Source organism: Colossoma macropomum, unplaced genomic scaffold (genome assembly GCF_904425465.1).
Source record: "Colossoma macropomum unplaced genomic scaffold, Colossoma_macropomum, whole genome shotgun sequence".
Lineage (NCBI taxonomy): Eukaryota > Metazoa > Chordata > Actinopteri > Characiformes > Serrasalmidae > Colossoma > Colossoma macropomum.
The window spans coordinates 167,378-187,535 of NW_023494817.1; the positions used below are offsets into that span (position 1 = coordinate 167,378).

The 20,158-nt window shown below is 40.7% G+C and overlaps 1 protein-coding gene across 6 annotated transcripts; it reads right to left on the minus strand.

Moving 5' to 3' along the window:
- Positions 1 to 1,919: 1,919 nt before the first annotated feature.
- Positions 1,920 to 19,846, minus strand: LOC118800140 (programmed cell death 1 ligand 1-like). 6 transcript variants are annotated; one of them, XM_036560300.1, is made up of 7 exons: positions 18,383 to 18,415; positions 14,673 to 14,733; positions 14,229 to 14,588; positions 11,309 to 11,335; positions 11,084 to 11,125; positions 7,285 to 7,372; positions 1,920 to 2,206 (listed from the first exon to the last, which is right to left on the minus strand). In XM_036560300.1, the coding sequence occupies exons 1-6, from the start codon at positions 18,383 to 18,385 to the stop codon at positions 7,293 to 7,295; spliced, it is 573 nt and encodes a 190-aa protein (XP_036416193.1). In that variant the 5' UTR covers positions 18,386 to 18,415; the 3' UTR covers positions 1,920 to 2,206; positions 7,285 to 7,292. The 6 variants fall into 6 exon arrangements, with proteins under 6 accessions (XP_036416193.1, XP_036416195.1, XP_036416196.1 ...); XM_036560302.1 differs by lacking the exons at positions 1,920 to 2,206; positions 18,383 to 18,415 and adding exons at positions 19,141 to 19,276; positions 19,499 to 19,684 and having other exon boundaries at positions 4,977 to 7,372; XM_036560303.1 differs by lacking the exons at positions 1,920 to 2,206; positions 18,383 to 18,415 and adding an exon at positions 19,728 to 19,846 and having other exon boundaries at positions 4,977 to 7,372.
- Between the last annotated feature and the right edge of the window lie 312 nt (positions 19,847 to 20,158).

Genomic DNA, 20,158 nt, shown 5'->3' on the forward strand with positions numbered 1-20,158 from the left:
CATACAGTTAAGACCCTAACATTTGGACAAGTGACCCTTTTTCTCATATCGCCAACATATATTTGTCCATAAGCATGTAATTTTTGTGGAGTACAGTACATTCTGTGTAATATTTTCATTTGAAAAAGATCTTCATACTTGGAGCGAGACATTTTACATTCATCCACATTAAATTCCTGGATTTAATGATCATCAGAATTGCACAAAACTCTCAAAGTGATGCTTTAAAAGTGGGATGATGACAATCTCTAATTTTCATATAAAATTTGGATACAATTTTTTCTGCGATTTTCAAAATCAAAGCCATTTCTAAAGAGGAAAAGTGTAAAATCAACATTTGTGTCATAGTTCTTCTAAGACAGAAATATAAATAAGAAATAGAAGAATTTCTTTTTTAAAGTGTGTAAAGTTGGTGGTTTACCATCTTCAGGTCTTCCACCATGTTTACACTCTTGGAGCTCCTTTCTTCACTATGTAATGGTGTCCTGTTGAGGGTTTAGGACTGTCCCAGAGTCCCACACAATGTAGAAAAAGTTTGTTCATGTTTACTTATCCAAATAGCTCATGTGTCCATAAGGAAGTAATGGTGTGGCTCATCACCACAGTAAAATAAAGCTGGTGGGGGTTTGCCCAGGTTTGTGTACATTCCTATATGATGCCAGTAACTGATCGGCTGTGTTTGCATAACGTCTAAAATTTCACTCACTTCCTTCTTGTAAAAGCCTAAACGTCCTGTTCCCACATGTTTACAGAAGAAAGGAATGTAACCTATCAGATTACTGCTGTTTACCTCTGCGTTTGGCATCTGTAGGCTAGTTAAACCACCTGCCACCTAATGCCACCTGTAGAAAGAAATAACACTAATGCTGCATCTTCACCGCATCATAAAGTCAATACATAGGAGATTTATGACAAGCACTGAACAGTCAGTTAGGCTGTTCATAGAAGGCTGTAAATCAAGGGTACAAGTTAACAAGGTTCAAATTTGAACGTATGCATAAAAAGATGTGCCACTTTATTATACAGCAAAATTGTTACATGAGAAATACTGTTATAAGAAAACTGAAAATGTGGATCGTTTCTTTCAGAACACATGTGCTGTAACTTATTTTGAGTACATTCTCATAGCTCTGAGGGCAGGTTGGCCAAAATAAGGTAAAATGTCAGCGTCTTCAGAAAACATCTGCTTTCAGATCACATGGTCAGAGTTCATTAATGAACAGCTCATAACTGCCTACAATCCAATAACATGATCACAGAGCAAAGCACAGCACAGAAACATGGATGAGACCAGAGAAGCTCTTTATTTCATGATAAACAGACAAAACAATTTTATAAAAAAAAAAAATTACACAAACAGCATATTTGTATTATACAATCTAATACCCCATAAATTCACATCCTCACCTTCCGTTCCCGTGATTGTTTACAATCCCCACCACCATCCCATCTCCTCCCTGCTCCTCAGTCCTCTATCAGTCCTACTACAGCTATGAGGGGGGGATCTGGCCTTCTAGCTACAGCAGACAGTCTAAGGCCGACCTTTTGTGAGATAATTAATATTCTCTGTTAGGCAATACTTCCTATTTGGTTACTGATTACAATATCTAATCTATTAGATTACTGATTAAGGGAATATTTATTCAAAATCTCTGTCATTTCCCCTCTTTTTACCGTTTACCATGAACCTTATAATTGATTAATATGTTTAACATACCAAACAGTGCGTAATGCTGAATAAAATTTATAAATGTTGAATGAGTAAAATAGTATCAAAATAAGTGAAGAAAAATGAATAAAACCAAAGAGAAAACAAACCAAAAATCAAATCAATTAGCAAAGTAGTTCAAAGTAAAAGAAAAACCTAAATAGTCATTTCCCTCCTTAAATGATTATTGATTATTGGAACCTGTCAGGCAGTGTAAATTATACTGCTAAACTCACTACAAATTTGTTATCAGTCTGGTGAACTTTTTGTATAGGGGGTGAGCATAGCTGCATAAGGCACGGCAAATCCGGGTCTTCCTGGTTATAAAGCTCCTCAGAGCTACTATACAGGCTCTTTAAGTCCCACATATCAGGTGTCCCAAGAAAGCCAATAAGCCCAAAAAGCCACAATTGGACCATTCCAGTCCCAGCTCTCAACCCCAAATAGGCAACTGGTGTCTCGAACCCAACTTCTTGGATGTCAGTAGCCAGCATCAGCCTGAAAGCAAACCAGACCCTTGAAATAGTTAACAAACATATTTACTTGCCAATGTATTATAACATTCCCCAAAACACAAACTAATGTCACTAAAGGAAAGAACGAAACACCAAAATAAAAAGAAAGCATAAAAAGGATTAAATGGATTACTAGGCCATCGCTCAGTCCTAATTAATTCCTTGAGCTGGTGCAACACGGCAAGTCACATGAAAGTTGTTACTGGCTGTAGGAGTTTCGACTTGTAATACAGGAAAGTACCCCATAATATTCCCCACAATTTTGATAATCATGCTGCGTAAAACCACAGGAATAACCAACAGAATCATCCCCATTCTTAATAAGATAGCTGTCCACTGACTAGAGAATAACCTTTTAAAATATCCCCCCAGCAAACAGAGAAGGACCTTTAGTATTTTCCACATGGTCATTCCTACGTGCCCCTAATTGATCCATTAGGTTTGTGAAATTACCTTTTACTGCTGTATGTATTGGAGTGTAACCACAGCATTCATCCCCAAAAGGAACATATACGCCCTAATAGGAACTCTCATAATGTCAATTACAAACTGATTTTGTAGTGCTACACTACACGAGAAGTAGCATCTAGTTGCTGACCCAGCGATTCTAAAGCTTTGATGGTGTAATTAATTTGTTGATTATACCAAATATAATTTAACCACTTGGCATTTTGTGATGTTTGAATACTTGGTAAAAACACAGATAAACCTCCTTTGCTCTCGTCTGACATGGCTTTAAACTCTGGTGGCACATTAACAGGAACACCTGCCCAACTTAGTGTTGGTTTGTTTTCTTGCCAAGTGATGTCTTTCTTATGTCTAGTTGTTATTTCTCCCCATGCAAATATAAGAACAATCCCACTAAGAGTAAATGGAGCTTAATTATCTGATAAGCATTGTAGTTCTTTTCCTTCTTTACAAATCCTAAATATGTCTGCTACAGGGTGAGATCCTACAGTAAAGCCTATGTCAAAGGTAACATTCCCTTTATTGTTTATTTGAATATTGGCATTTAACTTTCTATCATATCTGGTAGCAAAGTTATTAATCTCATTACCTTCTTCTAGACAAAAACAAAATGGGTAATTTAATCTACCATCCTTAATTACCAGAGGTGGAGCTGTAACAGGTTTGCTCATAGCTGTACAATTGTCTAAACCCTTGTTTCTAACAACCTCTGGGCTTAAACTATCCAGCAAACAGAGTAAAGGCAGATTGTAACACTTTCCCAACACTCTTCTAATCCTATAGCCACCATAGTTGGTACATGTTTGGAATGGCAGGTTATACAATCCTCATGTTGATTTCAGCAGTATAGCGTGAGTAATGATACAGTATATTTTGGGAAGCATATTCTGGACAACCATCCCTTTTTCTTCAGATTAGTCTCATCTAATGTGTCTTCTATAACTTTTTGTCCTATTTTCATCTCATGTGCCTTCCATTTTTGAACAACAACTTCTTTGGAATTATTTCTATTAATTGTCTTATAACAGATGATTGGTTCACACTTCTATCCTTGACAGAGGACTAACTCACACCTTGTTCCTACTGTCATTCTTATTGAAACTTTACCTCGATCAGCTTTTAAAATCCCTATTCCTCTTATTTTCACTTTAATGTCTTTTACATATGCTTTGGTACCTGTGCTCCTATATGTTACATAGGAATCACCTGCTGGCTGTGAGTGATTATTAGTAAGGAGTAACATAAGAGATAACACACGTTATAGCCCATTGTTTTACTGCTAGGTGTAACACTTGGTCCAACACGATTAGGCTCTGTGTACAACTGGAAATACCTGGAAACCACTGACAACAGCAAGACTGATTTGCATTTGCATGTCCCTTATGTCTCTGTCCTTTCATGCAACACCTTGAACTCATTCGGAGTCCCACGCAATCCTTGGCAAACTTTTTGGCTGGTAATTGGACAGTACTGTTCACAGTGCATGCCATTAGTCAAGTTCCAGGTTTGGCGCACAAGAAAGTATTCTGGTTCCGCTCTTTTCATCTGCTCATGAGAGTTCTGGATCTGACTGTGTGCATGTGAGTCATTTTTCAGACAGAGTGGAGGGTTGTGTCTCATGTAGATCATGCACACTGTCAGTCTCAGCAGAGCACAAGTGATGAAAAAAGCAAATGACAACAGCAGGAGGTTGACGATTGTGTTTTCATGTTTCCTCAGTTCAGTCATCCATGTCCGAGTCCATGTCATGTTTCCATAATATATTTATTTTCCTTTAATTAGTAAAATAATCTGCGTTGTAGCCTCTGTGTGCAGACTGGGAGCGGTCTGTGTGTGTGTGTGTTCCAACTGTGCTAGATTAATTGCTGTCCTTGAAGTGCTCGTGTGTGTGTGTGTGTTTGTGTGTGTGTTATCTCATGGTCCGCTGCTAAGAGCCCCCCCTTTCTTCCTTCTCTCTCTCTCTGCTGCAATTTTTTACCTGCCAAGATGACAGGTTAATACTTATGCATTGATAATTTCCCTTATTTCCAAAAAATCCTCTCAATTTCATTTACTTTCTTTTACTTTTACATATCAATCGCTATTTGAATTCCATCTCGTTTTCCTTCCTTCTCTCTCTTTTCTTCTTTCCATTTTTCCTTCTCCTTATCTCTGTTTCTCTCTCATTCTATCTCAGTCTCTTCTTCTTTCACTTTTCTGTCTTCTATTTCTATCTCTTTCTCTCTCTCTCATTCTCTTTCCATGTTCTCGAATTCTTCACCAACCATGCTTCACACACATCAATCTCCAAAGGGAAAACTTTAAAGTAATCTCCTTTAAACAGCTCATCTCTTGAACTTCTAAATACATGTTGCACTGGCGTTGAGTTAGGCCATGAACTCTTACGCAAGGGGTCAGTTTCTCGTAATTTAATCTAGAGTAGAGGAGCGTACCACCCTAAAGTAGCTGCCTTTTCTCTTCCTTTTTTTTTTTTCTCTTGCCTGTTTTTCTTCCTTTGGACCTCTCTTTTTTCGACAGTAAGGTGTATCTCAAGCTCTCTGCACTGCTCAAACTTATTTTCAGCCACTAAGGGGGTTTGACTGTTTAATATTGTATTTAACAATGGAGCTGGATGTTTTTGTTCCAAATCAGTTTAATTCTCCCTTTCAAACTATGGTGAGGAACACAGTCTGCACTTCATCCCAATTAAGCCATTTGGGTCAGCTGCCATCATTTTTCACCAATCAACACTGATGATTTCCAACTCTCTCTGCCTTCTGCATCTTTTTAAGTTTTTTCAAGCCAAAATTGAGTTTGAACACCTTGTGTCTCCATTACAAGTCCATAAAATCACTGTGGACAATATTTTAATTCAGTCACTCTACTCTCTATCGAGGAACCGAGAGCTTTTTCATATACGCTTTATTTATGTAAATTAAATCAGGTCTTATCCATATCTCAATTAACTTCCATTTTCGTTTTATTAAATTCTCTATCACTGTTTACATTTACACTCATCACTGATACAGCTGTTACTGTCAGTTGCTTATATTTGACCTTACTTTTAAGTTTCATCTGTATTTTTAAGTTCTGTATTTCAGTCATTTAGTAGTTTACAGTTTCCTTTTCTTTCCCAACAGCAATTTTTTTATAGCTTTGAATGACAGCACTGGCACGTACTCACGCAGTGCGGCTGGTATTAAACTTATCTGGTCCTCTCTAACATATCTTCTCAATGTTGTAATACACACATCTACACTTATGTAGAGAAGGAGCCCGTCTCCTAGGTTTCACGTACCACTGCATCATATCTTCAGTTTTTCTATTTTTTTTTCCTTTTTAAAACTTTTTGTATGGCCACACTTTTGCATTTAACATTTATCTCTTTATTCCTTTTTCTCAATCTCTATTTCTCTGGCGCGCTTTTTCTTCATACACTGTTTTTTGTCAGCCGGCGGCTCACTCCAATCACTTTATCATCTTCACAACATAAAACTACTTTATTTGTCCACCCGATTTTTTCTAACTGTAACTGTAACTCCTTTTTATCATTTTTTTTCTTTTTTCATTTTCCTCCCTTCTCATGCGGCTCAGTACCTTTCTCACTGCACCTCAGTCGTAAATCACTCTTAGAGCTATTTCATCATTAAGCGTCAGTGACCACATAACCCAGTGAACAAAGCCTGTTCCCACATTTAAAGCAGAGCTTTAAAACAGGTGTCTGCTTACCTTTTACTCTTAGCGCGCTTCTGGGCAGTCTCTTTTTTCACAGGGTCACGGGGTGGCGGTCCACTATCGATCTGGTGCTGATAACACAACACACTTTCAGGTTCGTCACCTGTCCCCGTTACAGGGCCACCAATTATGTCAGGACCAAGAGCTCTTTGCTTCCTTGCCCAAAGCTCCGACATATGATGATTTTTAAAATCTAAACTATTCTGAGCTGTGGTTTTGTTCTAATTATTGTCTTAATCACTTACAAAAATAAACAAAAATAAAATAAACAAAAAAAACAAGGGTATTCAATCATAAATAAAAGAACGTAGAATAAAAGACTTCAGCTGCTGAGTTCTTGTGGAAGGGAGAAAAAGGCTTCTTCTTAATTTCAGCATCAGGTGGCTCAGGGTCTCGAGAGACCCCAACTGTGCAAATACAGTGTTCCAAACAGCAGTTTATCCCATTTATCTGGGGTAATGTGATATCCCCCCACCTTACTTCGCAAATTTTGATATTAGCTCATTCCCTAATAGGTGCATCTCTTCGTCCATCAATTTGGCCATTGCATGATGAGCTCACTCCTCAATACTGGCTTCAACAGGTTTTTACCAGCCTGCTCTACCTTTCAAGGTCAACTTGCCCCTCTCTTCACTAGGTCAGTAGGTACACACAGGCCTGTCTGTGAACCCAGGGGCTTTCCAGTGTCTAGAATCTCCTATGCAGACAGACTAAGGCCGACCCTCTGTGAGAGAATTAATATTCTCTGTTAGGCAATACTTTCTATTTGGTTATTGATTACAACATCTAATGTATTTGATTACAGATTAAGGGAATATTTATTCAAAATCTCACTGGCTTGCTGAAGTTTCAGAAACCATTTCTCAAGGAGGTCCACACCTTTATCCTCAGATGATACAGAATAATATGTTTGCAAGGATTATGAACATGATGATCGCTGACAGAGAATGGATCATTCCTGCACCACCTGTAGAGACAGAGAAGAACTTTAATTAGATTTGTACCCTTTAATACAAAGCTAAAAGAATTATTTCACTGTTGCCAGAAGAAAACCTCATACACTATATTTCCAAAAGTATTCACTCGTCTGCCTTCACACACATATGAACTTGAGTGACATCCCATTCTTAATCCATAGGGTTTAATATGATGTCGGCCCACCCTTTGCAGCTATAACAGCTTCAACTCTTCTGGGAAGGCTTTCCACAAGGGTTAGGAGTGTTTATGGGAATTTTTGACCTTCTTCCAGAAGCGCATTTGTGAGGTCAGACACTGATGTTGGGCGAGAAGGCCTGGCTTGCAGTCTCCGCTCTAATTCATCCCAAAGGTGTTCTATCAGGTTTAGGTCAGGACTCTGTGCAGGCCAGTCAAGTTCTTCTGCACCAAACTCGCTCATCCATGTCTTTATGGACCTTGCTTTGTGCACTGGTGCGCAGTCATGTTGGAACAGGAAGGGGCCGTCCCCAAACTGTTCCCCCAAAGTTGGGAGCATGAAATTGTCCAAAATCTCTTGGTGCTAAAGCATTAAGAGTTCCTTTCACTGGAACTAAGGGGCCGAGTACAACTCCTGAAAAACAGCCCCACACCATAATCCCCCTCCACCAAACTCTCCACTTGGCACAATGCAGTCAGACAAGTACCGTCTCCTGGCAACCGCCAAACCCAGACTCGTCCATCGGATTGCCAGACAGAGAAGCATGATTGGTCACTCCAGAGAACACGTCTCCACTGCTCTAGAGTCCAGTGGCGCTTTACACCACTGCATTCGACGCTTTGCATTGCGCTTGGTGATGTAAGGCTTGGATGCAGCTGCTCGGCCATGGAAACCCATTCCATGAAGCTCTCTACGCTGATCTTGAGCTAATCTGAAGGCCACATGAAGTTTGGAGGTCTGTAGCGATTGACTCTGCAGAAAGTTGGTGACCTCTGCGCACTATGCGCCTCAGCATCCGCTGACCCCGCTCTGTCATTTTACGTAGCAGACCACTTCGTGGCTGAGTTGCTGTCGTTCCCAATCACTTCCACTTTGTTATAATACCACTGACAGTTGACTGTGGAACATTTAGTAGTGAGGAAATTTCACGACTGGGCTTGTTGCACAGGTGGCATCCGATCACAGTACCACGCTGGAATTCACTGAGCTCCTGAGAGCGACACATTCTTTCACTAATGTTTGTAGAAGCAGTCTGTGGCCATGGAAGTGATTGGAACACCTGAATTCAATGATTTGGATGGGTGAATGAATACTTTTGGAAATATAGTGTATCTCCAAAATGGTAACTTTACAGGAGAAGGAAAAAACATACTCTACTTTCAGTGTAAATCAATGGAACCAGAATTTTTCTCAAGTAAATTTGGGTCATCATGAAATTTACAATGTAAAAGGTAACAGGTATTTTCAAATTATGTCAAAAACTGAAAAATGACAATAAGGATATACGTTTTTGTTCCAACAGCAGCGATATGTTGGAAAGATTCATTGCACATAATACAAGCCTTGTTCTTTCTTTAGAATGAGTGAGATATCTGTTGATTTAAGGCTCTTAAAGTAGTTTTAGATTATAGTACATGCTGTTTGTATAGTTGGTTGGAACCCAAGTTTTTTTCCAGATTGTCTCCAGTTACCAGAGCTCTCTGTAGTTGGGAGTTAGTGACTCTTGTGCTATAAAGTAAAAGTCTTGGGGGACCAGATGTGATCTTGTAAAGAGAATACATGTCTAGAGACAGTCTTGAGGAGACAGGCGTAAGCAATGAGTCAAATTGTTTTTCTCAGTGGAAAAATAATGGTATTTCCAGAAACTGCAGCTTTTATGCTGTGGTTCCCCCATCTAGCACATCATAAAAAGCTAAAGAGGTGCTATGAATAATGTTATATCCTTTGATGTGTTTGGCACAAACTGTTATTACATAAAAGACTTTTAATATAATATTTATGATTGAAATAATATTTAATATTTATTTACGCTATATGGCCAAAAGGATGTGGACATCTGCCTAACACACCTATGTGACCTTGTTGGCCAAAGTACTCCAACAAGTGTGAACAAGCCTGTCCTCAGTGGTGTGGATGTAAGCCAGCATGGCTGAAAACCAGTTATACTCTGGATGTTGAAAGTACAAACAGTGCTGGATATTGAGAGGCAGGAAATCCTGTGTAGTCTTGCAGTATATTTCATAACCATTCACAAGTGAAAGTTTCACAAGCTGTACTTTCACTGTAAGATTATGTTTGATAGAGATCAAATATGGTTACACACTTTCTGACAAACCAGGTACGCGCACAACTTAAAAATGACTCTCCCGAACTACTGGCCTGTAAAAATGCTTAAATCTTGATTCATTTATATAAGACATATACGTAAATACACAGATCAGCCATTACATTATGACCACCTCCTTGTTTCTACACTCATTGTCCATTTTATCAGCTCCACTTACTATATAGGTGCACTTTGTAGTTCTACAGTTACAGACTGTAGTCCATCTGTTTCTCTGCATACTTTGTTAGCCCCCTTTTACCCTGTTCTTCAGTGGTCAGGACCCCCATGGACCCTCACAGAGCAGGTACTATTTGGGTGGTGGATCATTCTCAGCACTGCAGTAACACTGACGTGGTGGTGGTGTGTTAGTGTGTGTTGCGCTGGTACGAGTGGATCAGACACAGCAGAGCTGCTGGAGTTTTTATTCTCTAAACGGGCGTTTTTAATTTTCAGTTCGCAAGAACTGAGCCCGTATTGCTGTGGGAGGCACCGTAAACTCACGTTAGTGGAGTTAGCTGGGAGGCTCCAGCTCCAGAAAACAGGTTTAATTTCAGCTTTCTGTCCCTCTAACATCAGCCGCTCGACTTTGCTTCCTCAGTTATGAGTCATTTTTATGAGTCATTCACACAAGTCTAAGCTTGTGTCAGTAAAGCTTTTGTTAGTCAGAATCAAACCTGTTCTGTAGTGAGCAGAGCTGGCAGCATGCTAGCTAACGCTAACCATTTACTCTCTCCTGGTTAGCGGCACCACTTAACTTTTGGAAATTGTGTTGGTTTGAAGCTTTGACGTTTACTGAATGGTGGAGTTTAAAATTGTGTACTGCTTTCATTTATTTGGCTTCCATATAAGCAAACAGAACTTTTTTGATTGTTTTCAGTTCTATGGCCTCAAGTACGGTTAGCTAACCATGTGGAAGAAACTATGCTGAGCCAGGTTTTTAAGCATACTGTGTCAAACTGTGTCTGTGTGGAAAAGCCACTAGAAAGGTTCCCCTTCACACTCAGAACCATTTGGCCCTGCAGAGGAAAAGAGGCCATGGTTTTCTGGGCAAATGAATCACATTTGCACAGAAATGGTCTCTAAATGGTCGAACCGAGGTGGTCTGAGTACGGTTTGTAGTTCGTTTTGTGGTCCAACTGATCATTGTGAAAACAAAATGGCCCCAGCCTTCACGTTTTACCTTATGGCAAAGACCTTGAGGCTCACCGTACGCAAACAGACAGTCTTCCAGCACTTTAGCGAATAAAAGACCACCCAAGATCATATAAGGTACTACAGGATAAAGCCTGCTCAAAATCTCTTACACTTTCACACCCCACTGCCATCAAACAAGAAGTGTCTGACATCTCATAAAAACTATATATGAAAACACCCTAATAAAATATTAGGTACCATAGCTTAAATACGTCTTTACTTACTTGATGCAGACAGCTTTACAAGAGAAAACTCCTCTACTGATTCTGTAGAAAAGAAGAAACAATTATTAATACTAATTAGAACATTACAATCTGAATTCACAGTCATACAGTCTGTATTCTAAAGAGAAAAAAAATGTTAAAAAGAACTGTTGGACTGGAAAATGCAACAAGAATGGCTTTTCTTAGACTGGACTAGTGGCTCAATTAGACTAGATGGTCACTCACGTGCTGCTGCAGTTTCCTCAGATGCATCTTTGGAGAGAAGAGAAAAAAGAAATGACTCTTTAGAGCAGTGCACTGCTTTCACATCATCACTGATCTCTCAAAGTACTCTTTCACAGTGTGATGTACATTCCATCACCAGGAAAGATGCAAATTTGGCCAAATATTTTGGCTGATACCCAACAATCACTAGTCAACAATTGACTCAACTGACAACCCTACAATCAACAGAACATAAAACGCTGCAGAAAATGCTTCCTCAGAAAGTGAAATGATCTTAAATCTATATATCTATATATCTATCTAAAATTTCACGTTAACATTGTTATAAGCAAAGAGGGTTTTCTGCCAATATAGTGAGATCATTTTACTTGATCAAATTACTTAGAACAAGTTAAAAAATCTAGAAATTAGTTAAATAATCTTATAATAATCTTAACAGTGGAAATATCATAATTATCCACCAGATTTAAGATAATTTCATTTTTAAATGTACTTTTATTTGTAGTGCAATATCAAAAATAAGCCCGTCTGCAAATGAAATACATTTAGACAAATATTTTTAAAAGGTGTCAGTATAATTCAGTTATGTATTTACATTAACCTAAAATATACGTATTAAAACTTTACACCATTTCATTTATTTAACCTATATGTGTGTGCATATGTCTGAATACACTCACATATATGTCAATATATTGGCTTATTTTAAATGTTGTAAAATGACACAATACAGAATTTCCAGAAAAAAACATATAATATGTAAAATATGTTTATAAACTACATTTGAAAATATTTATGAAAATGTTTGCTTAATGAGCTTTAGTGTTTAAAATGAATTCTAAATTGAAAGAATATATTTGAAATAGTGAACAGTAGCTCAGCAGCTCGAGTGCTCAGTAGGTCTGGAAAGCTGTCGTCATCCGCCATGTTCTCCTCTATAATTTTGCACACCCATATGTGATTTCTTCACACCAGCGTTCAGAACATGGATGAAATAGATGTCGGTCTTATTGCAGATGTTTTCTTAGGTAGAACGCTGTTGTAGTTGTGCTAGTGTCCTCTCAAAAATGCTTCCAACCAATTACTATTTTTAGCTGCACTTAGATTTTTAGTGGTCCTATCTAGCAGAACGTCCTCATGCATACAATTCAAAAAATCATCTCACCTCAACGTTAATCAATAGCAGTGGTCGAACACTTGTTTATTTGTTGGTTAATGATTTATTGGATATTGGATCTTTTACAAATGCAACACTTTTGGTTTTGCTCCCATTTTGTAGCAGTTTAACACAAAAAATCTGATTTTTTTCCCCCTAAAGACGCTACAGGCCCCACCAGATACTACGTTGGTGGTAAGGGAAAAATAAATTTTTAAAAGATCCATTAATTTCACATTCAGCCTCAATGATAATCTTGCATTTGATTGCACCTTTGCTAAACAACAGTGTTTGATATGGAAATCACCTTCTATACCAGTGAAAGTAGAAGAAAGTCTTCAGTTGATTCCAAAGAAGGTTCAGCTTCCACTTTCCTCAGTATTTTCATATGATGATACTTTTACTTCCACTTTTACAAAAAACACCCCATCAATAGTGCTTAATTAGTGGTAAACAGAGTGGTTCAGAGTGGTTTGGTGTGAAACGCTCTGTTCTAGAGACACTTACAGAGTCAGAACTGTTCACAGTGGTGGTGATAGGAACCAGAGGCCATAATACATAAAATTCTTAAGTCTGAGATCTGCTTTGTTGTCATGGCAACTTCAGCTAAGACTGACAGAAGCCATTACAGAACAACTGTTCTTAGGTCTATAACCTTCTCTTATTTCCAGATAAGAAAACGGTTTTACAGAAACATCCTAAGTTGCCAAAATATCCTAAACATTTTCTTAACTTTAAGATGAAGATGAAGTCTTAACTTCAGTTTAACCGTCTGTTTCTGTTGTTTTATGCAGTGATGGGCAGCTCAGTTGACTATAACCAGCATAATGTCGCTACATTTATCTACACTTAAAACGCTGCTTTCACTGTGAGATGATTTTCTTTTCTAACTCTGCGTTTTAAAGATCTCAGACGCTGCAGACTCGATCTCCACCGCCCCTCTGATTACCTTCGTGTGTTAATGTTGATGATGAAATATTACAGTGATGGTGGTGAATAATGAGGAGACGGAGCTGAACGCGTGTCTGTTTATTAGGAGGAGTAACGTTAGCGCGCTCGGCTAAAGCGTTTGGGAAATGGAGACTGAAACTGGGGAGCAGCGACTCTGATAAACAGCAGGGGGCGCTCTCACAATACTCACTACTTACAGTTTATCACACTTTAGTTCTGTTTGACTTTCTTTACGTTACATCAGTAACGGTAGCTAACGTTAGCTGTCTAACTGACTGGATTACGTGTTTATGTTTCAGCTGTGCACATGTGGTCAGTTGCTAGGTAACAGACAAGACAGTTGATTGTCGACTTCAATCGAGTAAGTTAAGATTTCCTAACTTGAGATAAGAAAAGATTCTGTAAAATAAGATTCTTAATTTAAGATCAGTTTTGCTTCTGTAATATGAACTTGAGAAATATCTTATCTTGATCTGTCAGTTAAGACAAAAGAATAAGAGTTTGCTGTAATATGGCCGGACGTCCACCTCTAAAAGCTCCCTCACAGAAAGTTATTGCATGAAATGGTTATGAATTCACTTTTGGTTTTGCTCCCATTTTACAGGAGTTTATCACAAAAAATCAGGACTTTTTTTCCTAGAAATGCTACAGGCCACACCAGGTACTACGTTGGTAACTATGTTTCACGACCCTGCTCTGTGCAGGGTTTCAGTAAAATCTTTCAGTAAAAAGCATTTATATTTCCGTTCAGTATAATTTTGTAAACTCCTGGTCAGGGAAGTGGTTGATGAGACTGTAGTTTAATCTCCTTACCCTCCACTGAGAGCTCCACACCCTGGATGAAAACCCGTTTAGAGTTGAGAGACCTCTTTGTTTGTTTCTGCAGCAGGTAGCTCTCATACGGACCTGCATCAGTTAGTCTGACATCCTTCAACATCAAGGAACAATCACCACTGAGCAGCTTATCTTCAGGAACGTCCACACGACGCTCATACCCCTCACCCTCATACTGCTCCCCGCCCAGTCGCTCAAACACCGTTTCGGACATAGTGCGCCACTCAATGTGCGGTCTTTCACCAGGTGACTGTGTTTTATTCCTCCAATCACACGGAAGAACAGCTGAGGAAGCGGCTTTAACAGACAAGTAGATCCTAGACTGTGCAGACAGAGAGCCTGTGGGAAAAAGCCAATATGGATTCATTTTAGCTCCTTTTAGAATGTATTTTATAGAAATGGTCAGTAGTTTGTCCAACTCACCAGCACAACAAGCAAGTAACAGGATGAGAAGGAAGGTGTTCATGATCAACACTGGTGAGATCTGTAAAATAAATAAATAAATAAAAGAGTCAATACATAAATAAATAAATACATAAACAATTTAGCAATGTCACAATCATAAACACATTTTCATATGACCTCCCAGCAGTTTAGCTCCGCCCCTTCAGTCTACAGCAGTTTAGCCCCACCATTCAGCTACAGCAGTTTAGCCCCACCATTCAGCTACAGCAGTTTAGCTCCACCATTCAGCTACAGCAGTTTAGCCCCACCCATTCAGCTACAGCAGTTTAGCCCCACCATTCAGCTACAGCAGTTTAGCTCCACCATTCAGTCTACAGCAGTTTAGCTCCACCATTCAGTCTACAGCAGTTTAGCTCCACCATTCAGTCTACAGCAGTTTAGCTCCACCATTCAGTCTACAGCAGTTTAGCCCCACCATTCAGTCTACAGCAGTTTAGCCCCACCATTCAGCTACAGCAGTTTAGTTCCACCATTCAGCTACAGCAGTTTAGCCCCACCATTCAGCTACAGCAGTTTAGCCCCACCATTCAGCTACAGCAGTTTAGCCCCACCCATTCAGCTACGGCAGTTTAGCCCCACCATTCAGCTACGGCAATTTAGTTCCACCATTCAGCTACGGCAGTTTAGCTCCACCATTCAGCTACGGCAGTTTAGCCCCACCATTCAGTCTACAGGAGTTTAGCCCCACCATTCAGCTACAGCAGTTTAGCTCCACCATTCATGTACAGCAGTTTAGCTCCACCATTCAGCTACAGCAGTTTAGCTCCACCATTCAGCTACAGCAGTTTAGCTCCACCATTCAGCTACAGTAGTTTAGCTCCACCATTCAGCTACAGCAGTTTAGCTCCACCCACTCAGCTACAGCAGTTTAGCCCCACCATTCAGCTACAGCAGTTTAGCTCCACCATTCAGTCTACAGCAGTTTAGCTCCACCATTCAGTCTACAACAGTTTAGCCTCACCATTCAGTCTACAGCAGTTTAGCTCCACCATTCAGCTACAGCAGTTTAGCTCAACCATTCAGCTACAGCAGTTACAGCTACAGCAGTTTAGCTCCACCATTCAGCTACAGTAGTTTAGCTCCACTATTCAGCTACAGCAGTTTAGCCCCACCATTCAGTCTACAGCGGTTTCGCTCCACCATTCAGTTACATCAGTTTAGCCCCACCATTCAACTACAGCAGTTTAGCCCCACCATTCAGCTACAGCAGTTTAGCTCCACCATTCAGTCTACAGCAGTTTAGCTCCACCATTCAGTCTACAACAGTTTAGCTCCACCCATTCAGCTACAGCAGTTTAGCCCCACCATTCAGCTACAGCAGTTTAGCCCCACCATTCAGCTACAGCAGTTTAGCCCCACCATTCAGCTACAGCAGTTTAGCTCCACCATTCAGCTACAGCAGTTTAGCTCCACCCATTCAGCTACAGCAGTTTAGCCCCACCATTCAGTCTACAGCAGTTTAACCTCACCTTTCAGTCTACAGCAGTTTAGCTCCACACATTCAACTACAGCAGTTTAGCCCCACCCATTCAGCTACAGCAGTTTAGCCCAACCATTCAGCCTACAGCAGTTTAGCTCCACCCATTCAGCTACAGCAGTTTAGCCCCACCCTTCAGCTACAGCAGTTTAGCTCCACCATTCAGTCTACAGCAGTTTAGCCCCACCATTCAGCTACAGCAGTTTAGCTCCACCCATTCAGCTACAGCAGTTTAGCCCCACCATTCAGTCTACAGCAGTTTAGCTCCACCATTCAGTCTACAGCAGTTTAGCCCCACCATTCAGCTACAGCAGTTTAGCCCCACCATTCAGTCTACAGCAGTTTAGCTCCACCATTCAGTTACAGCAGTTTAGCCCCACCATTCAGCTACAGCAGTTTAGCCCCACCCATTCAGCTACAGCAGTTTAGCCCCACCATTCAGCTACAGCAGTTTAGCTCCACCATTAAGCTACAGCAGTTTAGCTCCACCATTCAGTCTACAGCAGTTTAGCCCCACTATTCAGTCTACAGCAGTTTAGCCCCACCATTCAGTCTACAGCAGTTTAGCCCCACCATTCAGTCTACAGCAGTTTAGCCCCACCATTCAGCTACAGCAGTTTAGCCCTATCATTCAGCTACAACAGTTTAGCTCCACCATTCAGCTACAGCAGTTTAGCCCCACCATTCAGTCTACAGCAGTTTAGCCCCACCATTCAGTCTACAGCAGTTTAGCCCCACCATTCAGTCTACAGGAGTTTAGCCCCACCATTCAGCTACAGCAGTTTAGCTCCACCATTCAGCTACAGCAGTTTAGCTCCACTATTCAGTCTACAGCAGTTTAGCCCCACCATTCAGTCTACAGCAGTTTAGCCACACCATTCAGCCTACAGCAGTTTAACCCCACCCATTCAGCTACAGCAGTTTAGCCCCACCATTCAGCTACAGCAGTTTAGCTCCACCATTTAGCCTACAGCAGTTTAGCTCCACCATTCAGTCTACAGCAGTTTAGCCCCACCATTCAGCTACAGCTGCCTACAGCCGTTTAGCTCCACCATTTAGCCTACAGCAGTTTAGCCCCACCATTCAGCTACAGCAGTTTAGCCCCACCATTCAGTCTACAGCAGTTTAGCCCCACCATTCAGTCTACAGCGGTTTAGCTCCACCATTCAGCTACAGCGGTTTAGCCCCACCATTCAGCTACAGCAGTTTAGCTCCACCATTCAGTCTACAGCGGTTTAGCTCCACCATTCAGTCTACAGCGGTGTAGCTCCACCATTCAGCTACAGCAGTTTAGCCCCACCATTCAGTCTACAGCAGTTTAGCCCCACCATTCAGCTACAGCAGTTTAGCCCCACCCATTCAGTCTACAGCAGTTTAGCCCCACCATTCAGTCTACAGCAGTTTAGCCCCACCATTCAGTCTACAGCAGTTTAGCCCCACCATTCAGCTACAGCAGTTTAGCTCCACCATTCAGCCTACAGCAGTTTAACCCCACCATTCAGCTACAGCAGTTTAGCTCCACCATTTAGCCTACAGCAGTTTAGCCCCACCATTCAGCTACAGCAGTTTAGCTCCACCATTCAGTCTACAGCAGTTTAGCTCCACCATTTAGCCTACAGCAGTTTAGCCCCACCATTCAGTCTACAGCAGTTTAGCTCCACCATTTAGCCTACAGCAGTTTAGCCCCACCATTCAGCTACAGCAGTTTAGCTCCACCATTCAGTCTACAGCAGTTTAGCCCCACCCATTCAGTCTACAGTAGTTTAGCCCCACCATTCAGTCTACAGTAGTTTAGCCCCACCATTCAGTCTACAGCAGTTTAGCCCCACCCATTCAGTCTACAGTAGTTTAGCCCCACCATTCAGCTACAGCAGTTTAGCTCCACCATTCAGCTACAGCAGTTTAGCTCCACCATTCAGCCTACAGCAGTTTAACCCCACCCATTCAGTCTACAGCGGTTTAGCTCCACCATTCAGCTACAGCAGTTTAGCCCCACCATTCAGTCTACAGCGGTTTAGCCCCACCATTCAGTCTACAGCAGTTTAGCACCACCATTCAGCTACAGCAGTTTAGCCCCACCCATTCAGTCTACAGCAGTTTAGCCCCACCATTCAGTCTACAGCAGTTTAGCCCCACCATTCAGTCTACAGCAGTTTAGCCCCACCATTCAGCTACAGCAGTTTAGCTCCACCATTCAGCTACAGCAGTTTAGCCCCACCATTCAGCTACAGCAGTTTAGCTCCACCATTCAGCTACAGCAGTTTAGCCCCACCCATTCAGTCTAGAACTAAAAACAACTGTAGAAAGAATGGTACGTAAACGCACAAAAACTGGACATAAAAAATACATCCTCTAATTTCACACCCAGCCTAACTGATAATCTTACGTCCAGTCGCACCTTTGCTAAACCACAGTGTTTGATATGAAAATCACTTTCTATACCAGTTAAAGTAGAGGAAAGTCTTCAGTTGATCCCAAAGAAGGTTCAGCTTTCACTTTCTTCAGTATTTTCATATGATGATACTTTTATTTCTATTTTTATCAAAACCACTGCATAATTACAGAGTCAAAATTGTGGTGCTGGTGATCCAGACATCAACAGTGGGGTGGTATGCAGGATCTGAGGCAACACAAGTCTTGTTTATGTTATCCGGAACTTCTTGAGTTGGGTAAACATAGCAGAAAACATAAACAAACAGCAGATCCTGCCAAAAAAGGAGCTTTCTAAGAAAAGTTCCCAGTTGGTAGAAAACCCAATTTCTTCAAAAAAGTAACTTTACAGAAGAGGGAAAAACCTACTATACTTTTACGGTAAGTCAATGGAACCAGACTTTTTTCCAAGTCATTTTGGGCCGACTTTTGGTCCATTCATCATGAAATTTACACACAATATAAAAAACAACAGGCATTTTCACATTATGTAAAAAAAACCTGATAAATAACACTTACAGTGTAGCCTAACTGCCCTTTCTGGATTTGACTTGTGCCTCTTTCCTGACGATTTTGATTGACGATTCAAACAGTAAAGCCTTTTCTGGTCTTTTTATCCACGAACGTCTGAGTGATTCCGTCACGTAACGCATAACTATTAATTTGTTAGGGAAAAATGAATGAAGTGGTGGTGATGGCAAATATTGCACTTTAAGTGAGTCCTTTATAGGACAAGACTAACAAAAGAGACGGACAAACATTACACAAAGAAGGTGAGGGGTCACTCAGGCCCCCGAGTGGGGTCACGCTGCTTATTATACATTCAAACCAGCTCATTATGACCAACTACGAGTGTAATGAGGATTAAACGACTGACCTTTTAGCAAACGTAGGGAAACAAACAGCTTCGGGCTGAACCTCTTCACAGGCACAAAAATACTACAAGCGGTGGATTCAGTTTGTACGCGAATGAATGAATGAATAAATCCCTCTTTTTTTAGCTGCCTTCCTCGACTTTCAGGGGCTGGAGTTACACACTCTCATACACTCTCTCTCTCTCTCTCTCTCTCTCTCTCACTCACACACACACACACTGTTAGTCTTACCTCAGTCTGCAGAGTAGCTGTCCAGCAAGCACGTGAAAGTGAAAGTGGTTAGAATTTAAAGAGCAGCAGGAGGAGTGAGCTCATGGTTCAGCTGGGTAGTTTTTCCTGGGTTATTTGTGTCTCTCTCCCTCAGTCCGTTATCCAGTATTGGATTAATGTTGTGAACCAGCTGCTGAGCTATTTCTTCGTCCAGCAGTTGGGTTTCTGCTCCCTGTCGCCACTATACTTGTAGGAGCTTGCACAAGTTTGAATTACACAAGTTTGAAGTGCATTTACTGTGTGACTCTTACTGTGTGACACTGAGCACGGCATGACTTTCATTTACAATGTCCTTTTATTAAATGTTACGGTGGTTTGCTGCTTTTTTTTGCCACGTTATGCTTTTATCATTGTATTGAATTTACCTGTGTAGCACCTTGAGATTTTCACAC

Bases quoted from the DNA above. Each gene is read 5' to 3' on its own strand.
- LOC118800140 (XM_036560300.1), bottom strand. The intron at 14,589-14,672 runs GTGAGTTGGACA...TTTTTCCCACAG, and splicing joins GTTACTTGCTTGTTGTGCTG to GCTCTCTGTCTGCACAGTCT. The intron at 11,126-11,308 runs GTGAGTGACCAT...TCTTTTCTACAG, and splicing joins TGAGGAAACTGCAGCAGCAC to AATCAGTAGAGGAGTTTTCT.